The sequence below is a fragment of the Vidua macroura genome, chromosome 6 (assembly GCF_024509145.1).
Source record: "Vidua macroura isolate BioBank_ID:100142 chromosome 6, ASM2450914v1, whole genome shotgun sequence".
Lineage (NCBI taxonomy): Eukaryota > Metazoa > Chordata > Aves > Passeriformes > Viduidae > Vidua > Vidua macroura.
This window is the reverse complement of record NC_071576.1, coordinates 10,983,889-11,005,618: the sequence shown is the minus strand read 5'-3', so window position 1 is coordinate 11,005,618 and position 21,730 is coordinate 10,983,889. Positions and strand designations below refer to the sequence as shown.

At 39.3% G+C, this 21,730-nt stretch overlaps 1 protein-coding gene across 1 annotated transcript in view; it reads left to right on the top strand.

Moving 5' to 3' along the window:
• The window catches only part of DYNC1H1 (dynein cytoplasmic 1 heavy chain 1), a 44,949-nt gene that overhangs the window by 1,105 nt on the left and 22,114 nt on the right, over positions 1-21,730 (top strand). Inside the window, exons 2-34 of the mRNA XM_053979212.1 lie at positions 1,569-1,656; positions 2,252-2,425; positions 2,648-2,903; positions 3,811-3,997; positions 4,173-4,444; positions 4,554-4,781; positions 5,260-6,336; positions 6,652-6,831; positions 7,756-7,905; positions 8,166-8,312; positions 8,459-8,599; positions 8,732-8,908; positions 9,013-9,123; positions 9,206-9,325; positions 9,555-9,794; positions 10,319-10,474; positions 10,844-10,957; positions 11,561-11,671; positions 11,751-11,960; positions 12,343-12,489; positions 12,716-12,882; positions 13,573-13,746; positions 14,455-14,620; positions 14,702-14,890; positions 14,973-15,161; positions 15,845-16,127; positions 17,480-17,580; positions 19,101-19,260; positions 19,527-19,770; positions 19,953-20,136; positions 20,606-20,818; positions 20,989-21,227; positions 21,328-21,484. Of these exons, the coding sequence (XP_053835187.1) occupies positions 1,569-1,656; positions 2,252-2,425; positions 2,648-2,903; positions 3,811-3,997; positions 4,173-4,444; positions 4,554-4,781; positions 5,260-6,336; positions 6,652-6,831; positions 7,756-7,905; positions 8,166-8,312; positions 8,459-8,599; positions 8,732-8,908; positions 9,013-9,123; positions 9,206-9,325; positions 9,555-9,794; positions 10,319-10,474; positions 10,844-10,957; positions 11,561-11,671; positions 11,751-11,960; positions 12,343-12,489; positions 12,716-12,882; positions 13,573-13,746; positions 14,455-14,620; positions 14,702-14,890; positions 14,973-15,161; positions 15,845-16,127; positions 17,480-17,580; positions 19,101-19,260; positions 19,527-19,770; positions 19,953-20,136; positions 20,606-20,818; positions 20,989-21,227; positions 21,328-21,484 (6,752 nt within the window). The remainder of the gene's footprint in view (positions 1-1,568; positions 1,657-2,251; positions 2,426-2,647; positions 2,904-3,810; positions 3,998-4,172; positions 4,445-4,553; positions 4,782-5,259; positions 6,337-6,651; positions 6,832-7,755; positions 7,906-8,165; positions 8,313-8,458; positions 8,600-8,731; positions 8,909-9,012; positions 9,124-9,205; positions 9,326-9,554; positions 9,795-10,318; positions 10,475-10,843; positions 10,958-11,560; positions 11,672-11,750; positions 11,961-12,342; positions 12,490-12,715; positions 12,883-13,572; positions 13,747-14,454; positions 14,621-14,701; positions 14,891-14,972; positions 15,162-15,844; positions 16,128-17,479; positions 17,581-19,100; positions 19,261-19,526; positions 19,771-19,952; positions 20,137-20,605; positions 20,819-20,988; positions 21,228-21,327; positions 21,485-21,730) is intronic.

Sequence of the window (21,730 nt, the reverse complement as noted above, 5' to 3'; positions counted from 1 at the left end):
TACTGTTAAAGCAGCCCCTACAGTTGTAAATTGCTACCTGCCTGCCAGCGTGAGCTTGCAAAATTCTATTAAGCTTCTGAATCGCTGCTCCTAGTATGCTGGTGGTTCTTTTCCTGTATATATCAAATCCTAATAAAATCGTATTTCATATTGCATTATTTAACATGTCAACAGAAACAGTTTAACATCCTGATATATGCCCTGCAGTTGCTGCACACAGAAACATCAAGGGGGTTCTTTCATTCACTGTCTATTAATTGTAAACTTCAGGTGATGCTTAAAAATACCCCATCATTGTTTATTTTTTTGCCTATATCCAGATTATCCTCCTCTTTCCCCTTCCAAAGTTTGAGACTTCTTTTTCAGTAGGATTAATTTTCTCAAAGAGAACAAAAGAACACCTGTCTTTATGAATTCAGGATACAGTGTTTAATAAGGTTTAATGAAAACCATTTAATATTAATGCAGATGATTCCTGCATTTTTGCTATGCCTGGATCAGAAGAATGGTTATCCCTAGTTCAGTTTGGAAATAATAAAGATAGTGGTGATCAGTTATCTCCAGGCCCGTGGCATAGATATTGTTATATGTGTGTGCATAAAAAGAAATTGAGAGACTTATTACATGCCAAAAGCCAGATACTAATTTATCATGCACAGATGCCATTTCTGTCCATGTCTTCTGGTTTAATAGCAGTTACTTGGGCAGAGTGGATTTTGTGAATGACAGCCAGGTGTTCAAACTTAACAGATCTGAAATCTCCAGCAGCATATGGAGAGCTCTGACACTATTAAAAACAGCATTATTATTGAAGCTTGTCCATAGACTGCATAGCGTGAAGTAGATTACTGATTACAAGTACAATAAAACAGAAGGCCTATTTCTGCATAATGAAAGCTGCTCTCTGGTATCAGCAGCTCCCCAGCCTGCAGGGCACAGAGCAGGGCAGAGTCTGCTATAATGTGTCCAGTCAGTGTGTCCCCAACCAGGAGTAACCTGCACTGAAATCACTGCATTGCAGCACGGCTGCCTGCATCCTCAGCAATTACATCATCTGGGATGCACTGGCTGTGCTAATGCCTGAGTCCTTCCCATGGCTTGGCTTTTTGTTCTGTCAAGAGATTTTGTTGTTGTTGTTGTTGTTCAGAGACTTAATTTCCAAATCATTTTCAAAGTAGGTGTCTGAAAATACAAAGGCCACCTTTGGAAGAAAAAAGCAGCTGTTTAATGTTCTCACTGAGGCATAGTTGTCCTGGCAACATATCTCTGCAAATAAATGCACATTCTGTATTGTGGATTTCTCTCTCAGAATGTGAGTTATAATTCACTTACTGTAATGCTTTATTATTTTTATAGCAACCTAAATCTTAATGGAGTTTTGTTTAAAGACAGTGAACCCATTCTGTATCTGAGAGATATTGCAAAGCTACATTTGACCTAATTTAGTTAATTAAGTTGGTGTGGAGCTTAAAGGTTAGAAAATAGTCTGGTAATAGCAGAAGGTGGTTGAGAAGGAGTGGCAGATGTGTTAGAAATTAAGTATTTCTTACATAGTCTATTTTTTGCAGAGGATGTGGGAGATGAAGGAGAAGAGGAAAAAGAATTCATTTCCTACAGTATCAGCACTGACATTCATTATGGAATAAAGTCAAACAGGTGAATTAGTAAAATAGTTCTTAACATTTCTACTCTATATTTGTAAAACTCATACAAGCAAATTTACCTACAAATTTACCTCCGCTTTACGTAGTGCTTTCAGGCAGCGTTTTTATTCAAGTGGGACAATAGCTTTTCAAGGCAGAGACTCTGATAAAAAAAGGGTGTGTCATGAGGCTGAAAGGAATGGACCTAGGACTTCTAGCTATGGGGTTAAAGAAACAAAGTTGTATTAATTTTGGCATACATGCAGCTGTAACATACACAACTTGGGTTCAGTATTCTTTGGTTATGTCTATCTGTTACATATTTGTCACTTATAATTGAGGCATATTTGACTCTGAAGCTTTGTAAAATGTGTTTTTTCTTTAGTGTGCCCCTATTTCAGAGTCCTTATTGATAGCTCAACTTGCTTATTGCTGAACTTTAAAGATGTATTTATTAGGAAAACTTGTATTCAAGTCTCTTAGAAGAAAGATTGTGAAGTATTATGATACAGCTTGCCATTTGACTCCTAAACTTGCAGTCAGATTTAAGCTATTGTGTCACTTAAATGTCAGATGATTGGTTAGTAACTCTCTTCTGTGTTCCATAGCCTGGCGTTCATTAAACGTACAGCAGTGATCGATGCAGACAAACCAGTGTCTTCCCAGCTCAGAGTGCTCACTCTCAGTGAAGATTCTCCATATGAAACATTGCACTCTTTCATTAGCAATGCTGTTGCTCCCTTTTTCAAGTCCTATATCCGAGAATCTGGCAAAGCAGACAGGTAATTCAGTATAAACACTGCATTTCTGTGCTAATGAACTAAAGTGTTTAATGATTTTAAAAAAGTAACAAACAGTGACTCTTCAAGGTGAATCGTGTGAATTGTTTAAGCACACAGTTGGTATGATGCTGTTGCTGATTCTGGGGAAGCAGTTCAGGTCTAAATGTGTTATGTATTGTTTTTGGTTTGCCTTCTTATATGGAAACATCTGTGCTTTTTCAGGGATGGAGATAAGATGGCTCCTTCAGTTGAGAAAAAGATTGCAGAGCTCGAAATGGGCCTCTTGCATTTGCAACAGAATATTGAAATTCCAGAGATCAGTCTACCCATTCATGCAACCATTACTAATGTTGCCAAGCAGTGCTATGAACGTGGAGAAAAACCAAAAGTTACAGATTTTGGTGAGAAGGCTGAGGATCCGTTGTTCCTTAATCAGTTACAGTCTGGAGTCAACCGCTGGATTAGAGAAATACAAAAGGTAACCAAATAAAGAACAGGGGGAAAAAAACAACTAAGAAATAATTGTGTATCTTCTTCGCAGTTTAACTGGTAAAATGCTGCTTATGCAGGATGCTCTGAAGATCTGAGACCAGGTTTTTGAGTCACCAGAGACATTGGTCTAAATTAGGTTAAGTCTAGTCTAAAATTAGGCTAAGCCTAGAGCAAATTTGGAATCTAGTCTAAATTGTTTGACAAATAACCAAGAGTATGACTATGTTTTATATATTGTAATAGACTCAAGTAACTGGCAGTAACCCTGTGAATTTTGTAACTGTTCTTCAAATCTTTACAGCAGATCTGAGTGACACATCTGAATTGGCCTGTTTTGTTATTTGCTCCTGGTGCATCTACAACCAGTTCACAATGGTTGCTCCAGCCCTATCTTGTAATCTCCTACTTCTTCCTGTTACTTTTCAAAAGAATGCTGTTCTGCTGGTGTTACTCAAAAACAGCATCTGAGATACTAGTCTGGCTTTTTTGCCTTTGTATGCTCAGGAAACTCCTGTTGCTTACGGAACAGTGTTGTTTTTCCTTACTTAAGAGCATAAAACATTTGTTATCTTGCCTGGCTCATCTGCCTTTAACCAGAATAGAGACACTGCTCAGGAAAGCAGGCAGGTGACATTTTTAGGCTGTGCTGAAGATTATTAGATGAGGGTCCTAAAACCAACTTTTAGGATCTCTGGAATTACACTTGTCACGTGTTGCATACAGTTCCTACACTTTTCAAAGAATGAGTGCCAAAACTGTCTGAGGTTCGATTATTAATAACTGGCAATTGTTGCGTGTTTCAATTATATTTAGTAACAGCAAGTTTTTACAGTTGAAGTGTATAAATTAAATGCTTTTCTCTCTCCCTTTTCTTTCTCTCTGTTACTTTGAAGGTGACCAAATTAGATCGAGATCCTGCATCAGGCACTGCATTACAGGAGATAAGCTTCTGGTTAAATTTGGAAAGGGCTCTGTACCGCATTCAGGAAAAACGTGAAAGTCCAGAGGTTCTGCTGACTCTGGACATTCTGAAACATGGCAAACGTTTCCATGCAACTGTCAGCTTTGATACTGACACAGGTAAAATATCTGTTCAATGACATTTTTCTCAAATGTCCTATACAACTTAAACTGTTAAAAAACCTGAGCAATGTGGTACAAACAGCAGTGTTGTTTAGAGGAACCTTGGACTAGTTACAGATAGAGATTTTGGTTAATGAAATGAAAAGTTATATTCAAAATCTTTTCCGTTTAGGTCTGAAACAGGCACTGGAAACTGTGAATGACTATAATCCACTGATGAAAGACTTTCCACTGAATGACTTGCTGTCTGCTACGGAGCTGGACAAAATCAGACAGGCCCTTGTTGCAATATTTACCCATTTGAGAAAAATCAGGAACACAAAATACCCAATCCAAAGGGCATTGCGTTTAGTGGAGGCTATTTCAAGAGATCTGAGCTCTCAGCTGCTTAAAGTGTTGGGAACCAGAAAATTGATGCACGTGGCCTATGAAGAATTTGAAAAGGTATGTTCATGGCTTTATGATACTGGTTGCTGTATTTTTGTGTTAGACAGTGACTTGCAGGAAGCATTTAATTTGGGAGTTAAAGTTCCTGTTCTAAAACTTTTTTCAGGTAATGGTTGCATGCTTTGAAGTATTCCAAACCTGGGATGATGAATATGAGAAGCTACAAGTTCTGCTGAGAGATATCGTGAAGAGAAAAAGGGAAGAGAACCTGAAGATGGTGTGGCGCATCAATCCTGCTCACAGGAAACTCCAGAGTCGTCTTGATCAAATGAGGAAATTCAGGCGTCAGCATGAGCAGCTGAGAGCAGTCATTGTGAGAGTCTTGCGACCTCAGGTAATGTAATCTTGGTTGTTACCAAGCAGAAAATCTGTGTGGCTTCTTCAGGAGTGTTACTATTACTTGACGTTATCAACACAAATGTAACGTAACATTCAGTTTCCATGTTTAGTTTTGAACCCTTGCCAATAGGCTTAGCTTTAATTCTGACTTACATTACATAATACATGCTTGTGCTAATAAACTCAGCAAGTCTAGACATAACAGAGAGGAGATTAATAAATGTTTAAATCCTTGAACTTGGCTAAACCACAGTGGAAAATGACATTATGCTGCAGAGTAGTGGAAGTTTGTAAAGTAGCTGTGCTGCCCTCTTCCTACTGGAAGTTAGTTCTGAAGTATGACTGAAAGTTTTTTAAGAATTTATCACTGATTGGTAGGGGATTTGTGCAATATTTTTTAGAACCAACTGCATTTTGCTATTTCCAGGGAAATTTTGAAGTATCCAACTCACTAAACTGTGATTCTAATGTAGGTAACAGCTGTTGCTCAGCAAAATCAAGGAGAGGTACCTGAACCACAGGATATGAAAGTAGCAGAAGTCCTTTTTGATGCTGCAGATGCTAATGCAATTGAAGAAGTCAATCTTGCTTATGAGAATGTTAAGGAAGTAGATGGATTAGATGTTTCCAAAGAAGGTACAGAAGCCTGGGAGGCAGCAATGAAGCGCTATGATGAAAGAATTGATAGAGTTGAAACAAGAATAACAGCCCGTTTGAGAGACCAGCTCGGTACAGCAAAGAATGCCAATGAAATGTTTAGAATCTTCTCCCGCTTTAACGCCTTGTTTGTCCGACCTCACATTCGCGGTGCCATTCGCGAATACCAAACGCAGTTGATCCAGCGTGTGAAAGATGATATCGAGTCTCTTCATGACAAGTTTAAAGTACAATACCCACAGAGTCAAGCGTGTAAAATGAGTCACGTTCGTGACCTGCCTCCTGTGTCTGGGTCTATCATTTGGGCAAAACAGATCGACAGGCAGCTCACCGCTTACATGAAGCGTGTGGAGGATGTCCTTGGCAAAGGCTGGGAGAACCATGTGGAAGGTCAGAAGCTAAAGCAGGATGGAGATAGCTTTCGCATGAAGCTCAACACTCAGGAGATCTTTGATGACTGGGCAAGAAAAGTTCAGCAACGCAACCTTGGTGTGTCTGGTCGCATTTTCACCATCGAAAGCACTCGTGTTCGAGGTCGAACTGGAAATGTCCTGAAACTGAAAGTCAACTTCCTCCCAGAAATAATTACACTTTCAAAAGAAGTCCGAAACTTGAAGTGGCTTGGTTTCCGTGTCCCATTAGCAATTGTCAACAAAGCTCACCAAGCAAACCAGCTCTATCCATTTGCTATTTCTCTCATTGAAAGTGTCCGCACATACGAGCGAACATGTGAGAAAGTAGAAGAGCGTAATACTATCTCACTGCTGGTCGCTGGCTTGAAGAAAGAGGTGCAGGCTTTGATTGCAGAAGGAATTGCACTCGTGTGGGAATCATACAAGCTTGATCCATACGTACAGCGCTTGGCTGAGACTGTCTTCAGTTTCCAGGAAAAGGTTTGTGTTATCTGCAAAACTTTTGCATTTATAATTCAGTAATGTGTGGTTATCCAAAAGTGTCATTGGATAGCTGAGAACCAGTTCTGCAGCTCTTGGTTTAAGTAGCTGAGTGAGTCAGCACAAATCGGCCAACTAGATGGATCTTTTAATGGTGCTAAAATTGCTATTAGCAGTACTGTTTTCATTTGATATTGCTAAAATCAATGGATTGCTGCATCCAAATAAAGATAAATGATTAACCATTACTGGATTGTTGTTTCCTTGACCTAACCTGTCAAAACTAAACATCCCATTTTTCCTGAACTATCTTAGGTGGATGATTTGCTCATTATTGAAGAGAAGATAGACCTGGAAGTGAGATCATTGGAAACATGCATGTATGATCACAAGACTTTCTCCGAAATCTTGAACAGAGTTCAGAAAGCTGTGGATGATTTAAATCTTCATTCATACTCAAATTTGCCGATCTGGGTCAATAAGTTGGATATGGAGGTAGGTTTGAGATCGAAGAGTAGTATATGTATAGAGGTAACGTTTTATTCAGGTGCAAAATATATTTTGATTATTGTCTTCATAGTCACACAGGGAGACTTTTCTTTATAGTCACACCAGAGACTAAATTCTCATTCCCTGGAAATTTCAATGCATTTTTGGTATGCAGAAGATGCAAGACCTGTGTTGGGGTTTTTTGCTGTTGACTTTTGGGATTAATTAATTCAAGGGGAGTTTTGTCTTCTGAAGAAAAAAGTTTAATGCAGTTTGACGGCCTAGAGGATGCTGGGGAGCAAGGTAGATAAAGGGTGGTGGAAATCTGCTAGCAAAGATTTCTTGCCATCATACTGTTTGCTTCTGCCTGTTAAGTTTCAGATTATTGGTCACTAGGCCAACTTCAATATGGTTAAAATTGTTTCATTACATTAAAGTCCATGAGGATGAGGAGAAGCTTTGAATTATATTCAGTGCAAATTTACCAAAACTCCTAAACCTCTATTCATGGAATGGTTTAGGTTGGTAGAGACCTCAAAGATCATCTAGTTGCAGCCCCCATGCCATGGGCAGTGATGCCACTGATTCGGTAGCTCAAAGCCCCATCCAGCTTGGCCTGGAACACTTCCAGGGATGGCGCATCCATAACTTCTCTGGGCAACCTGTTCCAGTGCCTCGCCACCCTAATACCTAATCTAAACCTCCTTTCTTTCAATTTAAAACCAATTATTCCCTGTTTTATTGCTACAAGTTCTAGCAAACAGTCCCTCCAATTCTTGTAAACCCCTTCTGGTGCTGGAATGGCTTCGTAAAGAAGCACTTGGTTCTTTACGAGGGGGCTGTAGTGTGCCTGTCAGAATATATTGATAGTGGGGATCTTCATGCAGTGAATATGCAGGTTCTTCCTCCAGTGTGCCTCATTTTCTTTAGATTGAAAGAATCCTGGGTGTTCGTTTGCAAGCTGGACTGAGGGCCTGGACCCAGGTTCTTCTGGGACAAGCAGATGACAAAGCAGAAGTTGACATGGATACAGATGCTCCTCAAGTGAGCCATAAGCCTGGTGGTGAACCCAAGATCAAAGTAAGTTTTCCTGTGGTTTTTTTTGCATTAAATTTTTTTGGTTAGTTAGTTTTTTTCCGTATTATCAATTAACTAATGCAGAAATTATTTCTGAAGCCTATATGGTAGATAATTATTTCTTCTGCATCTGTTTTTGGAGAAATATTTTCCTCCATTTAAGTGCAAGTTGATTTTTGAAAAGTACTTCTTGAAGTCCAAAATTCTTGTCTATATGTAGCAGTATCTGCCAGTAAAACTGGGCTTTTTTACTATTTCCGCAGAACATTGTACATGAACTAAGAATAACCAACCAGGTGATATACTTGAATCCACCAATTGAAGACTGTAGATACAAACTTTACCAAGAAATGTTTTCTTGGAAAATGGTGATCCTGTCTCTGCCAAGAATTCAAAGTCAGAGATACCAGGTAGGTGTAATGAAGCTGTATCTAAGTCAGAGCAATTGCTTTCTCTTAATAATTAAATGTCCTCAACATATTAATGTGTTGATCTATAACCAAACCTGAGTGCCCTGGAAATTCATGTATATCACAAGTATAACTGTGGTTCTTAGGTTGGAGTGCATTATGAGCTGTCTGAGGAAGAGAAGTTCTATCGTAATGCATTGACAAGGATGCCTGATGGCCCTGCAGCTCTGGAGGAGTCATACTCAGCTGTCATGGGAATTGTGACTGAAGTGGAGCAGTATGTCAAGGTAGGAGGCTGACAGGATATAATGGAACAGCTAAAATTAACATGGACTTCCAGTTTTCCTGGGAGCTGGAGGGAAACACATGTTTTGGAATATACTGGAGAAGTTCTGAACACTGTGAAATACCTCCATTAGGTTTGGCTGCAGTACCAGTGTCTGTGGGATATGCAGGCTGAAAATATATACAACCGTCTTGGAGAAGACCTGAATAAGTGGCAGGCCCTTTTGGTTCAGATAAGAAAGGCAAGAGGAACATTTGATAATGCAGAAACCAGAAAGGAGTTTGGACCTGTTGTCATAGACTATGGCAAGGTGAGAAATTGTAATTATTTGTTGTGATAAATGCATTGAATTTCAGAATAACAGAAAATAGCAAGGGTGACAAATTACTATTATGTAACATTATTCACTTGTAGGTACAATCAAAGGTCAACTTGAAGTATGACTCCTGGCACAAGGAGGTACTCAGCAAATTTGGCCAAATGCTTGGTCAGAATATGACAGAGTTTCATTCACAAATTTCTAAGGTAAGAAAAGTCTTAATTCCAGTTCTTCACTTTCAGATCAACTGTTGTAGAATGCTAAAACACTGATTTGTGCCCTTAACAGTCCCGTCAAGAGCTGGAGCAGCATTCTGTGGACACTGCTAGCACATCAGATGCTGTGACATTCATCACATATGTGCAGTCCTTGAAACGTAAAATCAAACAGTTTGAAAAGCAAGTTGAGGTATGTTTGTTGTCTTTTGCTAATGATACTGACTTGTGGAAATGTCAGGCTTAGCTCATAAAATGCAGCTTCGTCATAAAATGATACTCAAGTTCTCTTAAAAAACAGATTTGAACTTCATGTTCTTAAAAATCCTGTGAGCTCTATAGTGAGCATTTATTAAAGTATGTTTATTTAGCCTTGCAGATTAAGTTTTTTCTTTTTAACTTGAATCCACTGTGTCTTGTAGCTTTATCGCAATGGTCAGCGCTTGCTTGAGAAACAAAGGTTCCAGTTCCCTTCCTCTTGGCTGTACATTGACAACATCGAAGGAGAATGGGGTGCCTTTAATGACATTATGCGTAGGAAGGATTCTGCCATTCAACAGCAAGTAGCAAATCTACAGATGAAAATAGTTCAAGAGGATCGTGCAGTGGAGAGCCGAACAACTGACTTGCTGACAGACTGGGAGAAAACAAAGCCTGTAACAGTAAGTAGTGATGGTTAATATTCAGTGAATGAAGTAGATTTTGTGCATTCGGTAAGAAGTAGAGAGTTAGTTTTTATGCTTTTTTTGAAGTTTTTCATTTTAGGTGATAGTAAAAGTCTTTTTAAGGGTTCTGCAATAACCTGCCAGTGTGTTGATTTTTGGCAATAGTTGCAGAGGGAAATTTACCCTTAAGACGTAGGCCTCTCTTAGGTGCAGAAAAGTAAATTACTTCCTGTAAGAGAGAGCTTTGTCTGAAACAAGTATATGTCAGAAATGTGCATGTAGGAGGATTCAGAAACAAGGTTTTTGCCTTTTTTTTTTTCTGAAGTGCTTTTTAGTAAAGCAAAAAACTGCATGTAAAAATGAAATGGGACTTACTGTAGAATAATATGTTGTCTTATAGTCGGCAAAATGGAAATGTAAAAAAATGAGACAAACCAACGTTTATATTTAGTCCCCACTTTTAACTTGCCTTCAACGTAACTGTAGGATTATTGGATTAATGTATCCCATGCAAACTTTAGGGAAATCTGCGTCCAGAAGAGGCTCTTCAAGCTCTTACCATTTATGAAGGAAAATTCGGCAGGCTGAAGGATGACCGTGAGAAGTGTGCCAAGGCCAAGGAAGCTCTGGAACTTACAGACACTGGACTGCTCAGTGGCAGTGAAGAGCGCGTCCAGGTACAACCTGCTCACACACCTTCTTGCCAGTTCTGGATAAAAGTGTTTCAGTTCCATCATTTTCTCCCTCAGGAGAGTGACTTGTAGTGTGTGCTGTACTAATATCAGGGCACAGTTTCCACACTGACTCAGTTGTAGCCTTCAGAGCTTCTCTGTGATCTCTTCCTTGACTGTCTTATTCTTTTGAAACTGTTACTTGAACTGAGATGGAAAATTTCATCTTGGTCACTTGCTGTTGCAGTTCTTTTGAATTGGCAAGCTATGCAAAGGTTTTTGATGGATTAGAAGTATTTTGTTTAACTCACCCATGCTACTGACTTTAAAGAAATTAGGAATAACTGCTGATTTTTGATACATTCTTTATTACAGGTAGCCCTAGAAGAGCTGCAGGATCTCAAAGGTGTCTGGTCTGAACTCTCTAAGGTCTGGGAACAAATTGATCAAATGAAAGAACAACCCTGGGTTTCAGTACAGCCTCGCAAGGTACTTCACTTTTGTGTACATTAACAGTGTAACTGCTACAAGTATATGCAAATTAGAAATTAGACCTCTTGAGACAGACATGCTCTATTGTCAGTCTAGATAATTTTCAGTGGTTAGGTACCTTTTTCAGTATCTTGTGAGCATGTTTCTTCTGAAGCTAAGATAAATATTCACAGGATGGTCATAATTTAAGTAATCTTACAGGGAATTTATGCAGCTTCCATAGTTTGAGATTGGACTGCATCTACAGAGAAGAAGCTGCTGTTTTTAAATAGTCTGTTGGACCTCATTAGGGAAACTTCATTATACAGTTGGGTAAACAGCATCGATTTTAGTTCAGTGCTCAGGAGGTAAAGAGCAGAAAGAACACTAATCTATAAACTAACTGCCTGTGACAAGGCTGCATCATAAATCCCAATCAGTCAAATAAAATTACATTCTCAACTGTAGAGTAACCACATCTTGAGGATAACACTGTAAGAGCTGTCCTGTTGCTAACGTCTCATTAGAGAGAGTTTTCCGTAACAAATGTATAGGTAATTTGTATGGTTATGTGCACAGAACTTGTAGAGAAAGATTTCATTGCTTTTGTGTTACTGACAGCTTCGCCAAAACTTGGATGGTCTGTTGAACCAACTGAAAAATTTCCCTGCCCGTTTGCGACAGTACGCCTCCTATGAGTATGTTCAGAGACTTCTGAAGGGCTACATGAAGGTAAGTTGCCCCCATTTCTAAAATGCATGTGTTTTATATTCAAGTTCAAAGATGTAACTTGCTTTCTTTTCTTCTGCAGATAAACATGTTAGTTATTGAACTGAAATCCGAGGCACTTAAAGACAGACACTGGAAACAACTGATGAAGAGGCTTCATGTTAACTGGGTTGTCTCAGAATTGACCCTGGGCCAGATCTGGGATGTTGATCTACAGAGGAATGAAGCAATTGTCAAAGATGTTCTGCTTGTGGCTCAGGGAGAGATGGCTTTGGAAGAGTTCTTGAAACAGGCTAGTATCAGCCCTTGTATGTATGCAAGTAATAGCAAATCTGAGGACTGCTGTTAAGTGGCTATGTGTGTAGTAAGCTTGTCACTCTAAGCTGTTGAAACAAGTGCCAAGACTCCATCATTAGCTCTGTTTTGGGGAACAGTTTAAAGCTATGTAAACTTCCTCTGATGAAACTTGCGTTATTTGGGAAAAGCAGTTCTTGGTAGTGCGTGCAAAGATCCCACCTTGAACTGCATCATAGTCTCAATATTTTTAACAAAAGCTTAAATGTAAAGCCAGAATCTTTGGGTTAAAAGACTATTATCTGATTACTGTAGTACATTTCTGCTTTGTAACTATGTTGGAACAAAAATTACTGATGTCATATCTTAAACATCTTCAGATAAGAGAAGTGTGGAACACCTATGAACTGGACTTGGTCAATTACCAGAACAAGTGTCGTTTGATTCGTGGATGGGATGACCTTTTCAACAAAGTCAAGGAGCACATAAACAGTGTGTCTGCTATGAAGCTGTCACCATACTACAAGGTAAAACGGAGAACAAAGCTAAAGAATTTTTGTTGATTTCTGCCTTCCCCTTCTGTTTAGTTTATGTTTTTGCCAGCAGAGACTATATTCACTGTTTAAAGCTGACAGACTGTTAATTGTATATGCATACTTTGTGACTCTCAAAAAACTGTTTCCTCTAATAGTTATTAGTAGTCAAACACTTTATAATATTAAAATGAATATTAAAGTAGTGTTTAAACTTCAGGTGTTTGAGGAAGATGCCCTTAGCTGGGAAGATAAACTGAACCGTATCATGGCACTCTTTGATGTCTGGATAGATGTCCAAAGGCGGTGGGTCTACCTGGAGGGTATCTTTACTGGCAGTGCAGACATCAAGCACTTGCTGCCTGTGGAGACACAGCGGTTCCAGAGGTAACTTTTTCATTTTGTGTCTTCTTGCCTCCTTTGGGGCACCCTGTGGGCAGGCCTGAAACTTCATGACTCACTGTAGCACTCTCTGAGTTGAAATACTGGCTGCATTCTTACCTGGTCCAGCTGGATTACAGCTGCTGTAGATACAAGTTCATCAAGCAAAGAGTTCATCTGCAGCTATGGCAGAAAATGTTTCTAGTAAATGGGCTGATCTACAATTTTTAGAAGATTATTTGGACTCAGGTGGTTTTCCTTGCTAGCTCTTGTCAGTTACTTCAAGGGTTTTTCTGGCATTGTGGCTGCAACAAACAGACAAATTTCTGTTGCTGCAGCCTTTAATCTCACCCTTTAAACATTATTTACTTCCTCTCTTTTAAGTTGGTCTGACCATATTTACTCATTCCACACACTTCCCGTCAGATCAAAGAATAAGATTTATGTGTCACTTCAGGAAGTAAAGATAAGTAGATCTGCTCTGGACTTGGTAAATTGAACATTACAAAGAAGTTAGATTTTGTTGTTGAGGGCTTGAGGTAGATAAAGAGTAATTTGGGGAATTTAGGCTTGTGTTCCCTAGAGCTGCTACAGCCATTAGAGGTGGAGTGATCATTTAGAGACAAATAAATTTGGTGTTCCGTAGGCCTGTGGTTACTGAGTTTGCACTAATGTATTGTGTTATTTTACTTGCAGCATCAGCACTGAATTCTTGGCACTCATGAAAAAGGTGTCCAAATCTCCACTTGTGATGGATGTTCTCAACATTCAAGGTGTGCAGAGATCATTAGAGAGACTGGCAGATTTACTTGGGAAGATACAGAAAGCCCTGGGAGAATACTTGGAAAGGGAGAGGTCCTCTTTCCCTCGGTAAGCAGTTGACTCCTGAAGTAATGAGATGTTTCTGTGCAGGAATTGGTGTACTGCTCTGTAAAGCCTCTACCAATTCTTCTGTGGTGCATATATATGAGATGTTATGACCATTTAAATATGTATTGTCTGTATACATAATTCAGTTACAGCTACTTCTCTGGAAGTGGGGCTGAAACTTCCCTTACTTGCTCCTCTGTGGCTGGTTTCAGGATTTGGATATTGCCTAAGGAACCATTGCAGCTGATTTCTGTAAACTGAAGATATTCTTCTGCCTTTTGATTGAAGGACAGTGTCTAAATTGTCACAGTCCAGTATTTAAGTCATTGATTTTGACTTACCTGTAGTCCTCAACTAATTTGTTTCTTAGCATGAGAAAATAAGAGTGAAGGAGATACTGAGTGGGAGTTCTTCCTGCCTGACAGGCAATTCAATCCCAAACTCTACTGTTGGCGTTTCAGAGATGGATAACTAAAGAAAATTATCCACACTATGGAGCATGTATACACTTCTGTATGGTACAGACCACATGAACTTAAAGGTAGCACTGGGTAGAACTGCTAGCAAATTTGTGGTTCATGCACTCTTGCAGTGTTGAGGAAATGGTTGTCAATTACTTCCATGTAGTGGCCATGGATGAAGCATAAATTATAAATTAAAAGTGATAGTTCAAGTTCTGATATAGATCTAATTTTTTCTGATTAATAGGTTCTACTTTGTTGGTGATGAAGACTTGCTTGAAATCATTGGAAACAGCAAAAATGTGGCTAAGTTGCAGAAACACTTCAAGAAAATGTTTGCTGGAGTTTCTAGCATTATTCTTAATGAAGACAATTCTGTGGTTCTTGGGATATCCTCACGTGAAGGAGAGGAGGTATAGCTGCAGTATTTCTTTTTAAAGAAAATTCTGAAAATAAGTGGATGTGCGCTGACTTAAACCTTTAATTTCTTGCAGGTGCTGTTCAAAACACCAGTCTCCATCACAGAACATCCCAAGATCAATGAGTGGCTCACTCTTGTTGAAAAAGAGATGAGAGTGACCCTTGCTAAATTGCTTGCAGAGTCTGTTACTGAAGTAGAAATCTTCGGAAAAGCAACTTCAATTGATCCAGCAGTCTACATCTCTTGGATTGACAAATACCAGGTATTAATGTGGAATACTAAAGTATACTGCAGCTTGGTTACTTCAGCAAGGAAAACTATCTGACGAGGGTTTTTTTGCACAGGCTCAGCTTGTTGTGCTGTCAGCCCAGATTGCTTGGTCTGAGAATGTGGAGTCAGCCCTCAATGGTGGAGGTGGAGACAACAGTCCTCTCCAGTCTGTGCTAGCCAACGTTGAGGTCACACTCAATGTCCTGGCAGACTCTGTGCTGATGGAGCAGCCACCCCTTCGCAGAAGGAAACTGGAGCACTTGGTAAGTAAAAACTTTCTTTCCTCATCAGGGTTTACAGGTGAGAATTTTTTCATTTTAATGAAAAAATTGATCAGTCTAAGACTTACTATTCCTCCAGGAAAAGATTTTGTGTGATTTAAGCAATTACATGAAGGCCTGATTATTAATGTTGGTGGTGGTAGTTTTTCACTCTAGTCAGCTTAATGCTTGATATCATATTATATGCTCTCTCAGTGAATTGATCTTAAAACTGGATCTTCCAGGTATGGAAGTTACTGACTTTTTTCATTCAAATGTGAAATATGTCATTAAGTTGCTTATTATTGTAATCATAATATGCTTTTGTTTGTAGATAGGGATTGGAGGCGGGGGGAGAATTGAAATCATCCTGGGTTATTTCTAGAGAGAAATACCTCGTTTCTGGCAACTGAAATACCAAGTTCAGTAGTGTAATGGATTAACAGGCTAACTGGGCCAAAGTGCTTTGCTGTAAACTAGAAATGTCATTAAGAACAGTAAGGCAACATTGTTAGTTTTGGCTTTGTAGCAACCAATTTTTAAACCAGAGACTGGTTTTAGGTCATGATTTCTAAGTGATGGCAGTTCACTGTGCTAATCTGAGAAGCTGTAGGATTCTTGTCATTATTGGCCTGTCTTTATTGGTTTGTATTGTTGTGGTGTTAAGGAGTTACTTCCTTCTCCAGATCACTGAGTTGGTGCACCAGAGAGATGTTACAAGATCACTGATCAAAAGCAAGATCGACAACTCCAAATCCTTCGAGTGGCTCAGCCAAATGCGGTTCTACTTTGACCCAAAGCAGACAGATGTGTTGCAGCAGCTCTCCATTCAGATGGCAAATGCCAAATTCAACTATGGTTTTGAGTACCTTGGGGTTCAGGATAAGCTGGTACAAACTCCTCTCACTGACCGCTGCTACCTGACAATGACACAAGCCCTGGAGGCAAGACTTGGAGGATCACCATTTGGTAAGTTTGTCAGGCAAGTGTATAAATTTCTTATCTTCTCTAATATATATAAGAATGAGTGGTTTAGGTCACTCAAAGAATCACCAGTGAGGAATCAGTAAAGGCAGGTTTAATATGAGTTTGTAAAAGCACAACAAATTGTATGGCAAGGTTCATTCTATTAGTTGCTATATACATAAAGCACACAAGGAAAAATCTGATTTTAAAAAATCTACATTGGTTTATGTGGAGACGCAGAAGGAAAAGCAAGGGGTGCAAAGGGGTAAGGGAGACTCCTACTGGGTCACGAGGGTCAGAGTGGACTCCCTTGCCAAACTTAGCTTTAGACTGGATCAAGTTAAGGTCTAAAGGATTTAGCAAAACTTAATTACCAAATCAATACAATAATAGCAGGAGTTGAATAATTTATTAATTTAAAACAAAATGATTCAGTAAGATTTTCTATAAGCATAGTAGTAATTTGACAAAAAGTTTGGATTAATTATAGACCTAAATTGGCAACACTCACAAGGCACACAGACATGAAGTATGTGCAAAGGTATACCTATGAAAAATTCCCCTTGAATTCAGTGAAATACATCAGATGCCTTTGCATCTCTCCAGAAATGAAGGGTTGGTTCTCAAGGAGTGGGGGATATCAGTCCAGGTTCAGTTGTCACCTTTCAATGGCAATCCTCCATTGCAAACTGGAGAGATCACAAGCTCCAGGAGGCATCCCACTGGGAGGGAGATCCTGGTCACAGCCTGCTGCAGTCCAGGAGATCTCAAAGGGTCTCTCTTAGGACCACTGTTTATAGAGTTGCAAAATTACTGATTTTAGTCATCAGTAAATTTCCATCCTGGCCACAATCCAAGTTGGTGGTTACTGGGAACTTTCCTTGAAGAGTTCAACAACAGAAATACTGTTCTACTTGCTTTGTTGTTCAGACAGAAAAAATAGAAGTCTCAAGGCTATTAAGTAGAAAACGGGAGCTTGTCAGACAACAGAAGCTGTGGGAGCAGACAGGGTTTCTGATAAGCACAAGGGGAGCTAACTGGTGCTGTTAATGTAGGCCAAGGTCTAACAAGCATTCCTGAGACTACAGTGTGGCCTAGGATGGGGTTTAGGGGCTGAACTGGGGAAAGGATGTGCATCCCCACAATACAGTGTTAATGTGTACGTGCAGGACACTTAACTAAGATAGCAAAGAACAAAATGGTCTTTTGGGGGAAGTCAAAACAGTTTTAGGTTTTGTTTGAACCCTCTTGATTGAACAGGCATGTTGAGAATCCACATGCTGGCAGATTGCATAAATTGGCAGTGCTATTCAGATAATAAATTCTAAAGCATGTCCATCTCATTTCAAAAACAGGTCCTGCTGGTACTGGTAAAACAGAATCTGTTAAAGCTCTTGGACATCAGCTTGGCCGCTTTGTGTTGGTTTTCAACTGTGATGAAACCTTTGACTTCCAGGTAAGCTGTTTGATTGAAACAATGTAGTCTTTGTTAACAAGCAGTAGGAATCTCTTCAGAACCCTGAAACAGCCAGCAGTGTTTATTTTCAAGATGATTATGTATAAGTCCTAACTGAGCTGGTGTCTGTGGGTCATACAGAACCTCTGTAACAAAAAATGCCTGAAGCAGAAGTGGGATGGAGCATTGCTAGAGCAAAGGCTCTTGGCTTTTGAACAGGTAGTTCTGTAACACTAAATGGAAGGAAAGGAAGAGGGAAAGGAGCTGGGGCTTAAGACTGGCTTTAGGAAAGTATCTTAAACTATGTAGTTAGCATTGATAGTACTGGTTTAATGAGGAACAGATAAGAGTGTGAGATTACTGAAGCAGCTGTACTATTACCAAATTATCCTTTACAACACAGCTGGGGAGTTTACCTCAGCATGTGGAGAATTCTTCAAAACCAAGAAAATTTATCCAGATATTTGAAGATTAAAGATACCTTCAAACTGAGAAGCAAATGAAATGTCTCTGTAAACTGTAACACAGCGAATTATATTCAAATGAAAACCTTGGTCAAGTGTATAGATAAAAAACAGTATAAAACATGGACAAGGAATCACTAAACTTTATGGACTTTGCCAGGTTGTCCATGTGTGATTTTTTTTTTCTATACAGCTGTATTTTGACCAGATCAGGATTCTGTTTAGCCAGTATTTGTCTTGTAGGGGTAACTGTAAGAAAATGCCTAAGGAGTGTTAATATCACAGATAATGTGAGCCTTCCTTGCCCCAGCTCCCTTCCTCCCTCTGACAGTTAAGATGATCAGGATGTCCCAGCAGAAGTGTGTTATTCTGTTCATGATCCAGTGAACCTTTTTTCATGTACCATTTCTCCCCTTAAATCCACTTGCACACTTGGTTCTATAACATCTTTACCAAATTTTTCCACTGTGCACTATTACTATGCACTTCATGAAAGGGCAGCTTCTTTTTGTCTTTTTTTTAATGATTTCTAAGTTCTTGTAGTAGAAAAGACAGTGAATAATTGATTCCTATTCATCTGAAACCAGTAGATTCAGTAGAATCTATTCAGGTAGACATGTCCCCTCATGTTGCCTTCTACACAATCTTACCTTAAAGGTTGTTCTCTGTGTAGAAAGGTTATCATACTCTGGCTGTCCAATTTGCTCTTCTGAAATGTTTCGTAATTCTTGTACCCTCCTTGCTATAAAGGACTAGAACTGCACTGATGTTAATGGTATCAGCAAACAAAACATTATGCAGTGGACTTAGTTTGCCTGTTTTGGAACACACTGCAGTACAGTATGGAGTAATAGGGAGCTATGATCTGTGGTTCTGTGAAGCAGTGAAAACTGAACTTCAGAACCCTTTCATAACTCTTACAATACTATAAATACAGTAACCTACAAATAAACACAGCTTCTTCCTGCCTTAGATTGTATAAAGTGCATTGTATAAAGTGCTCTCCTCTGCTCCTTTTGCCAATGCAATTGAGTGAATTTTCCCCTCTCCCTGCAGGCAATGGGACGCATCTTTGTGGGACTTTGCCAGGTGGGCGCGTGGGGCTGCTTTGATGAGTTCAACAGACTGGAGGAGCGAATGCTCTCTGCAGTTTCACAGCAAGTTCAGTGCATCCAGGAAGCCCTGCGAGAGCATTCCAACCCCAACTATGACAAAAGTATGTCATTCTTCCCTAACATCTTTGATGCTGTTTTGTTTCTCAGCTATGTTTCTTGCAAATAGTGCAAGGATGAAGCTACTTTATGTCAAAACTTTAATATTTGATGTAACTTCCAGCTGGTAGAAATTTGTATTGTTTGAGTTGCAGTACTGGAGAACCTGCTGTCCATTACTGTAGAAAACTAAAACAGAATAATGTATGACTTCAGTTCTCAGAGTGATGGATCACTGACTCAGGTATAACTAAATGCACTCTCTTTTCAGCTGCAACACCCATTACCTGTGAGCTGCTGAACAAACAAGTCAAAGTGAGCCCTGACATGGCTATCTTCATCACCATGAATCCTGGTTATGCAGGCAGATCTAATCTGCCTGACAATTTGAAGAAGTTGTTCCGTAGCTTGGCAATGACAAAACCAGACCGTCAGTTGATTGCCCAGGTCATGCTGTACTCCCAAGGTTTCCGTACTGCTGAAGTTCTTGCCAATAAGATAGTACCATTCTTCAAGTGAGTAGCAAGTTTGGCTGCAGTCAGTAATAATAGAACTTACATGTTCAAAGCTGTAATAGTCTTTGCAACTCACTAAGTACATTGTGCAGCAATCATTTCAAGTAAAGAATGACATTTACTGAGTGTTATGTTGGTTCTTACTGAGAATCAAATTGTATTTTGTCTCTTGTGCTTCTTAGGCTTTGTGATGAGCAGCTGTCCTCCCAAAGTCACTATGATTTTGGCCTGAGAGCACTGAAGAGTGTGCTGGTTAGTGCAGGTAATGTGAAGAGGGAGAGGATTCAGAAGATAAAGCGGGAGAAGGAAGAGCGTGGTGAAGTCGTTGATGAGGGAGAAATCGCTGAGAATTTGCCAGAGCAAGAGGTAATGTGTGTGCAAAATTCTTGACTTACATGATAGAGGATGCACACTAAACAAAGAAAGTAACCCTTCAGTGCTTGCCATTTAATATTAAGCCATGTGAACAAAATAATGTTAGTTACCAAAGGTAATTCGATAGCTTGAAAGCACCAAGTTAAACATCACTTCTAAGTCCCGAATCATAGTGAAGAAATTATTCATATGAGGTGGTGCATCCATGACGCTTAGTGCTGCTCAGCATCTCAGTAACTAATCCAAAAACATAATGAAGAGACATAAGAAGGACTTGTATAAACTGCAAATCAATAGGAAATCACTGGGTAGTTCCAAAGTTAAAACCAGTCTTGTTTTGACTAAGACTGCCCTGGTCTGCTACTTAATCAGTAAATTATTTAGTGAAGTATTACTTGTCAAACATGTTTGGTAAAGTAACTTAACAACTCTTCAATGAAATGTGACTCTCTCTCTGCAGATCCTGATCCAAAGTGTATGTGAAACTATGGTACCAAAACTGGTTGCAGAAGACATTCCATTGCTGTTCAGTCTCCTTTCTGATGTATTCCCTGGAGTACAGTATCACCGTGGAGAGATGACAGCCTTGAGAGAGGAACTTAAGAAAGTGTGTCAGGAAATGTACCTTACCTATGGTGATGGAGAAGAAGTTGGTGGCATGTGGGTTGAAAAGGTAAAATATGAAACTGAAAATGTTCAGTTTAAGTTTATGCATAAGACTAAATTTCCTTTTATATTATGAAAAGTCGAAAGCTTTTAAATTTTTCTTGTCTTAAACAAACTATACCTAAAAGCTTAGATTAACTACTGATGTTAATTGGTACATTATTTCTTGTGTCACAGGTTCTTCAGCTGTATCAGATTACACAGATAAATCATGGTTTGATGATGGTTGGTCCTTCTGGAAGTGGAAAGAGCATGGCCTGGAGAGTACTTCTGAAGGCCCTTGAACGGCTGGAGGGTGTAGAAGGTGTTGCTCACATTATAGATCCAAAAGCAATCAGCAAAGATCACCTCTATGGTACTTTGGATCCAAATACCAGGGAATGGACAGATGGCTTGTTTACACATGTCCTGAGAAAGTAAGTCTTTAATAGCACAAATGCAAAATGGCTGGTACCTTCGTGCCTAGGATAATCTCACCTTAATTCTCTCCTTCAATGAATATTTTCTTTCATATAGAATCATAGACAATGTGAGAGGTGAACTACAAAAACGTCAGTGGATTATCTTTGATGGTGATGTAGACCCTGAATGGGTTGAGAACTTGAACTCTGTTCTGGATGACAACAAACTTCTGACTCTGCCAAATGGAGAACGTCTCAGCCTCCCGCCAAATGTAATGTTACTTTTTTTACATTGTGTTTATGTGTTGTGTATAAGCTTGTTGGTTTAATTTAATATGTACTTGTGTCGTGCCTCTTTCTCATCACAAGCACTGAGTTCAGATTGTGGTTTGCTGGACTAAAGGGTTTTTGTGAAAACATTTTCTGTTACACTTACTCTGACCCTGTAAGACAAAATGTGAATTATGTAAGTCTTATGGTAAATATCAATAATGATGAACTTACCTTAGGACAGTATA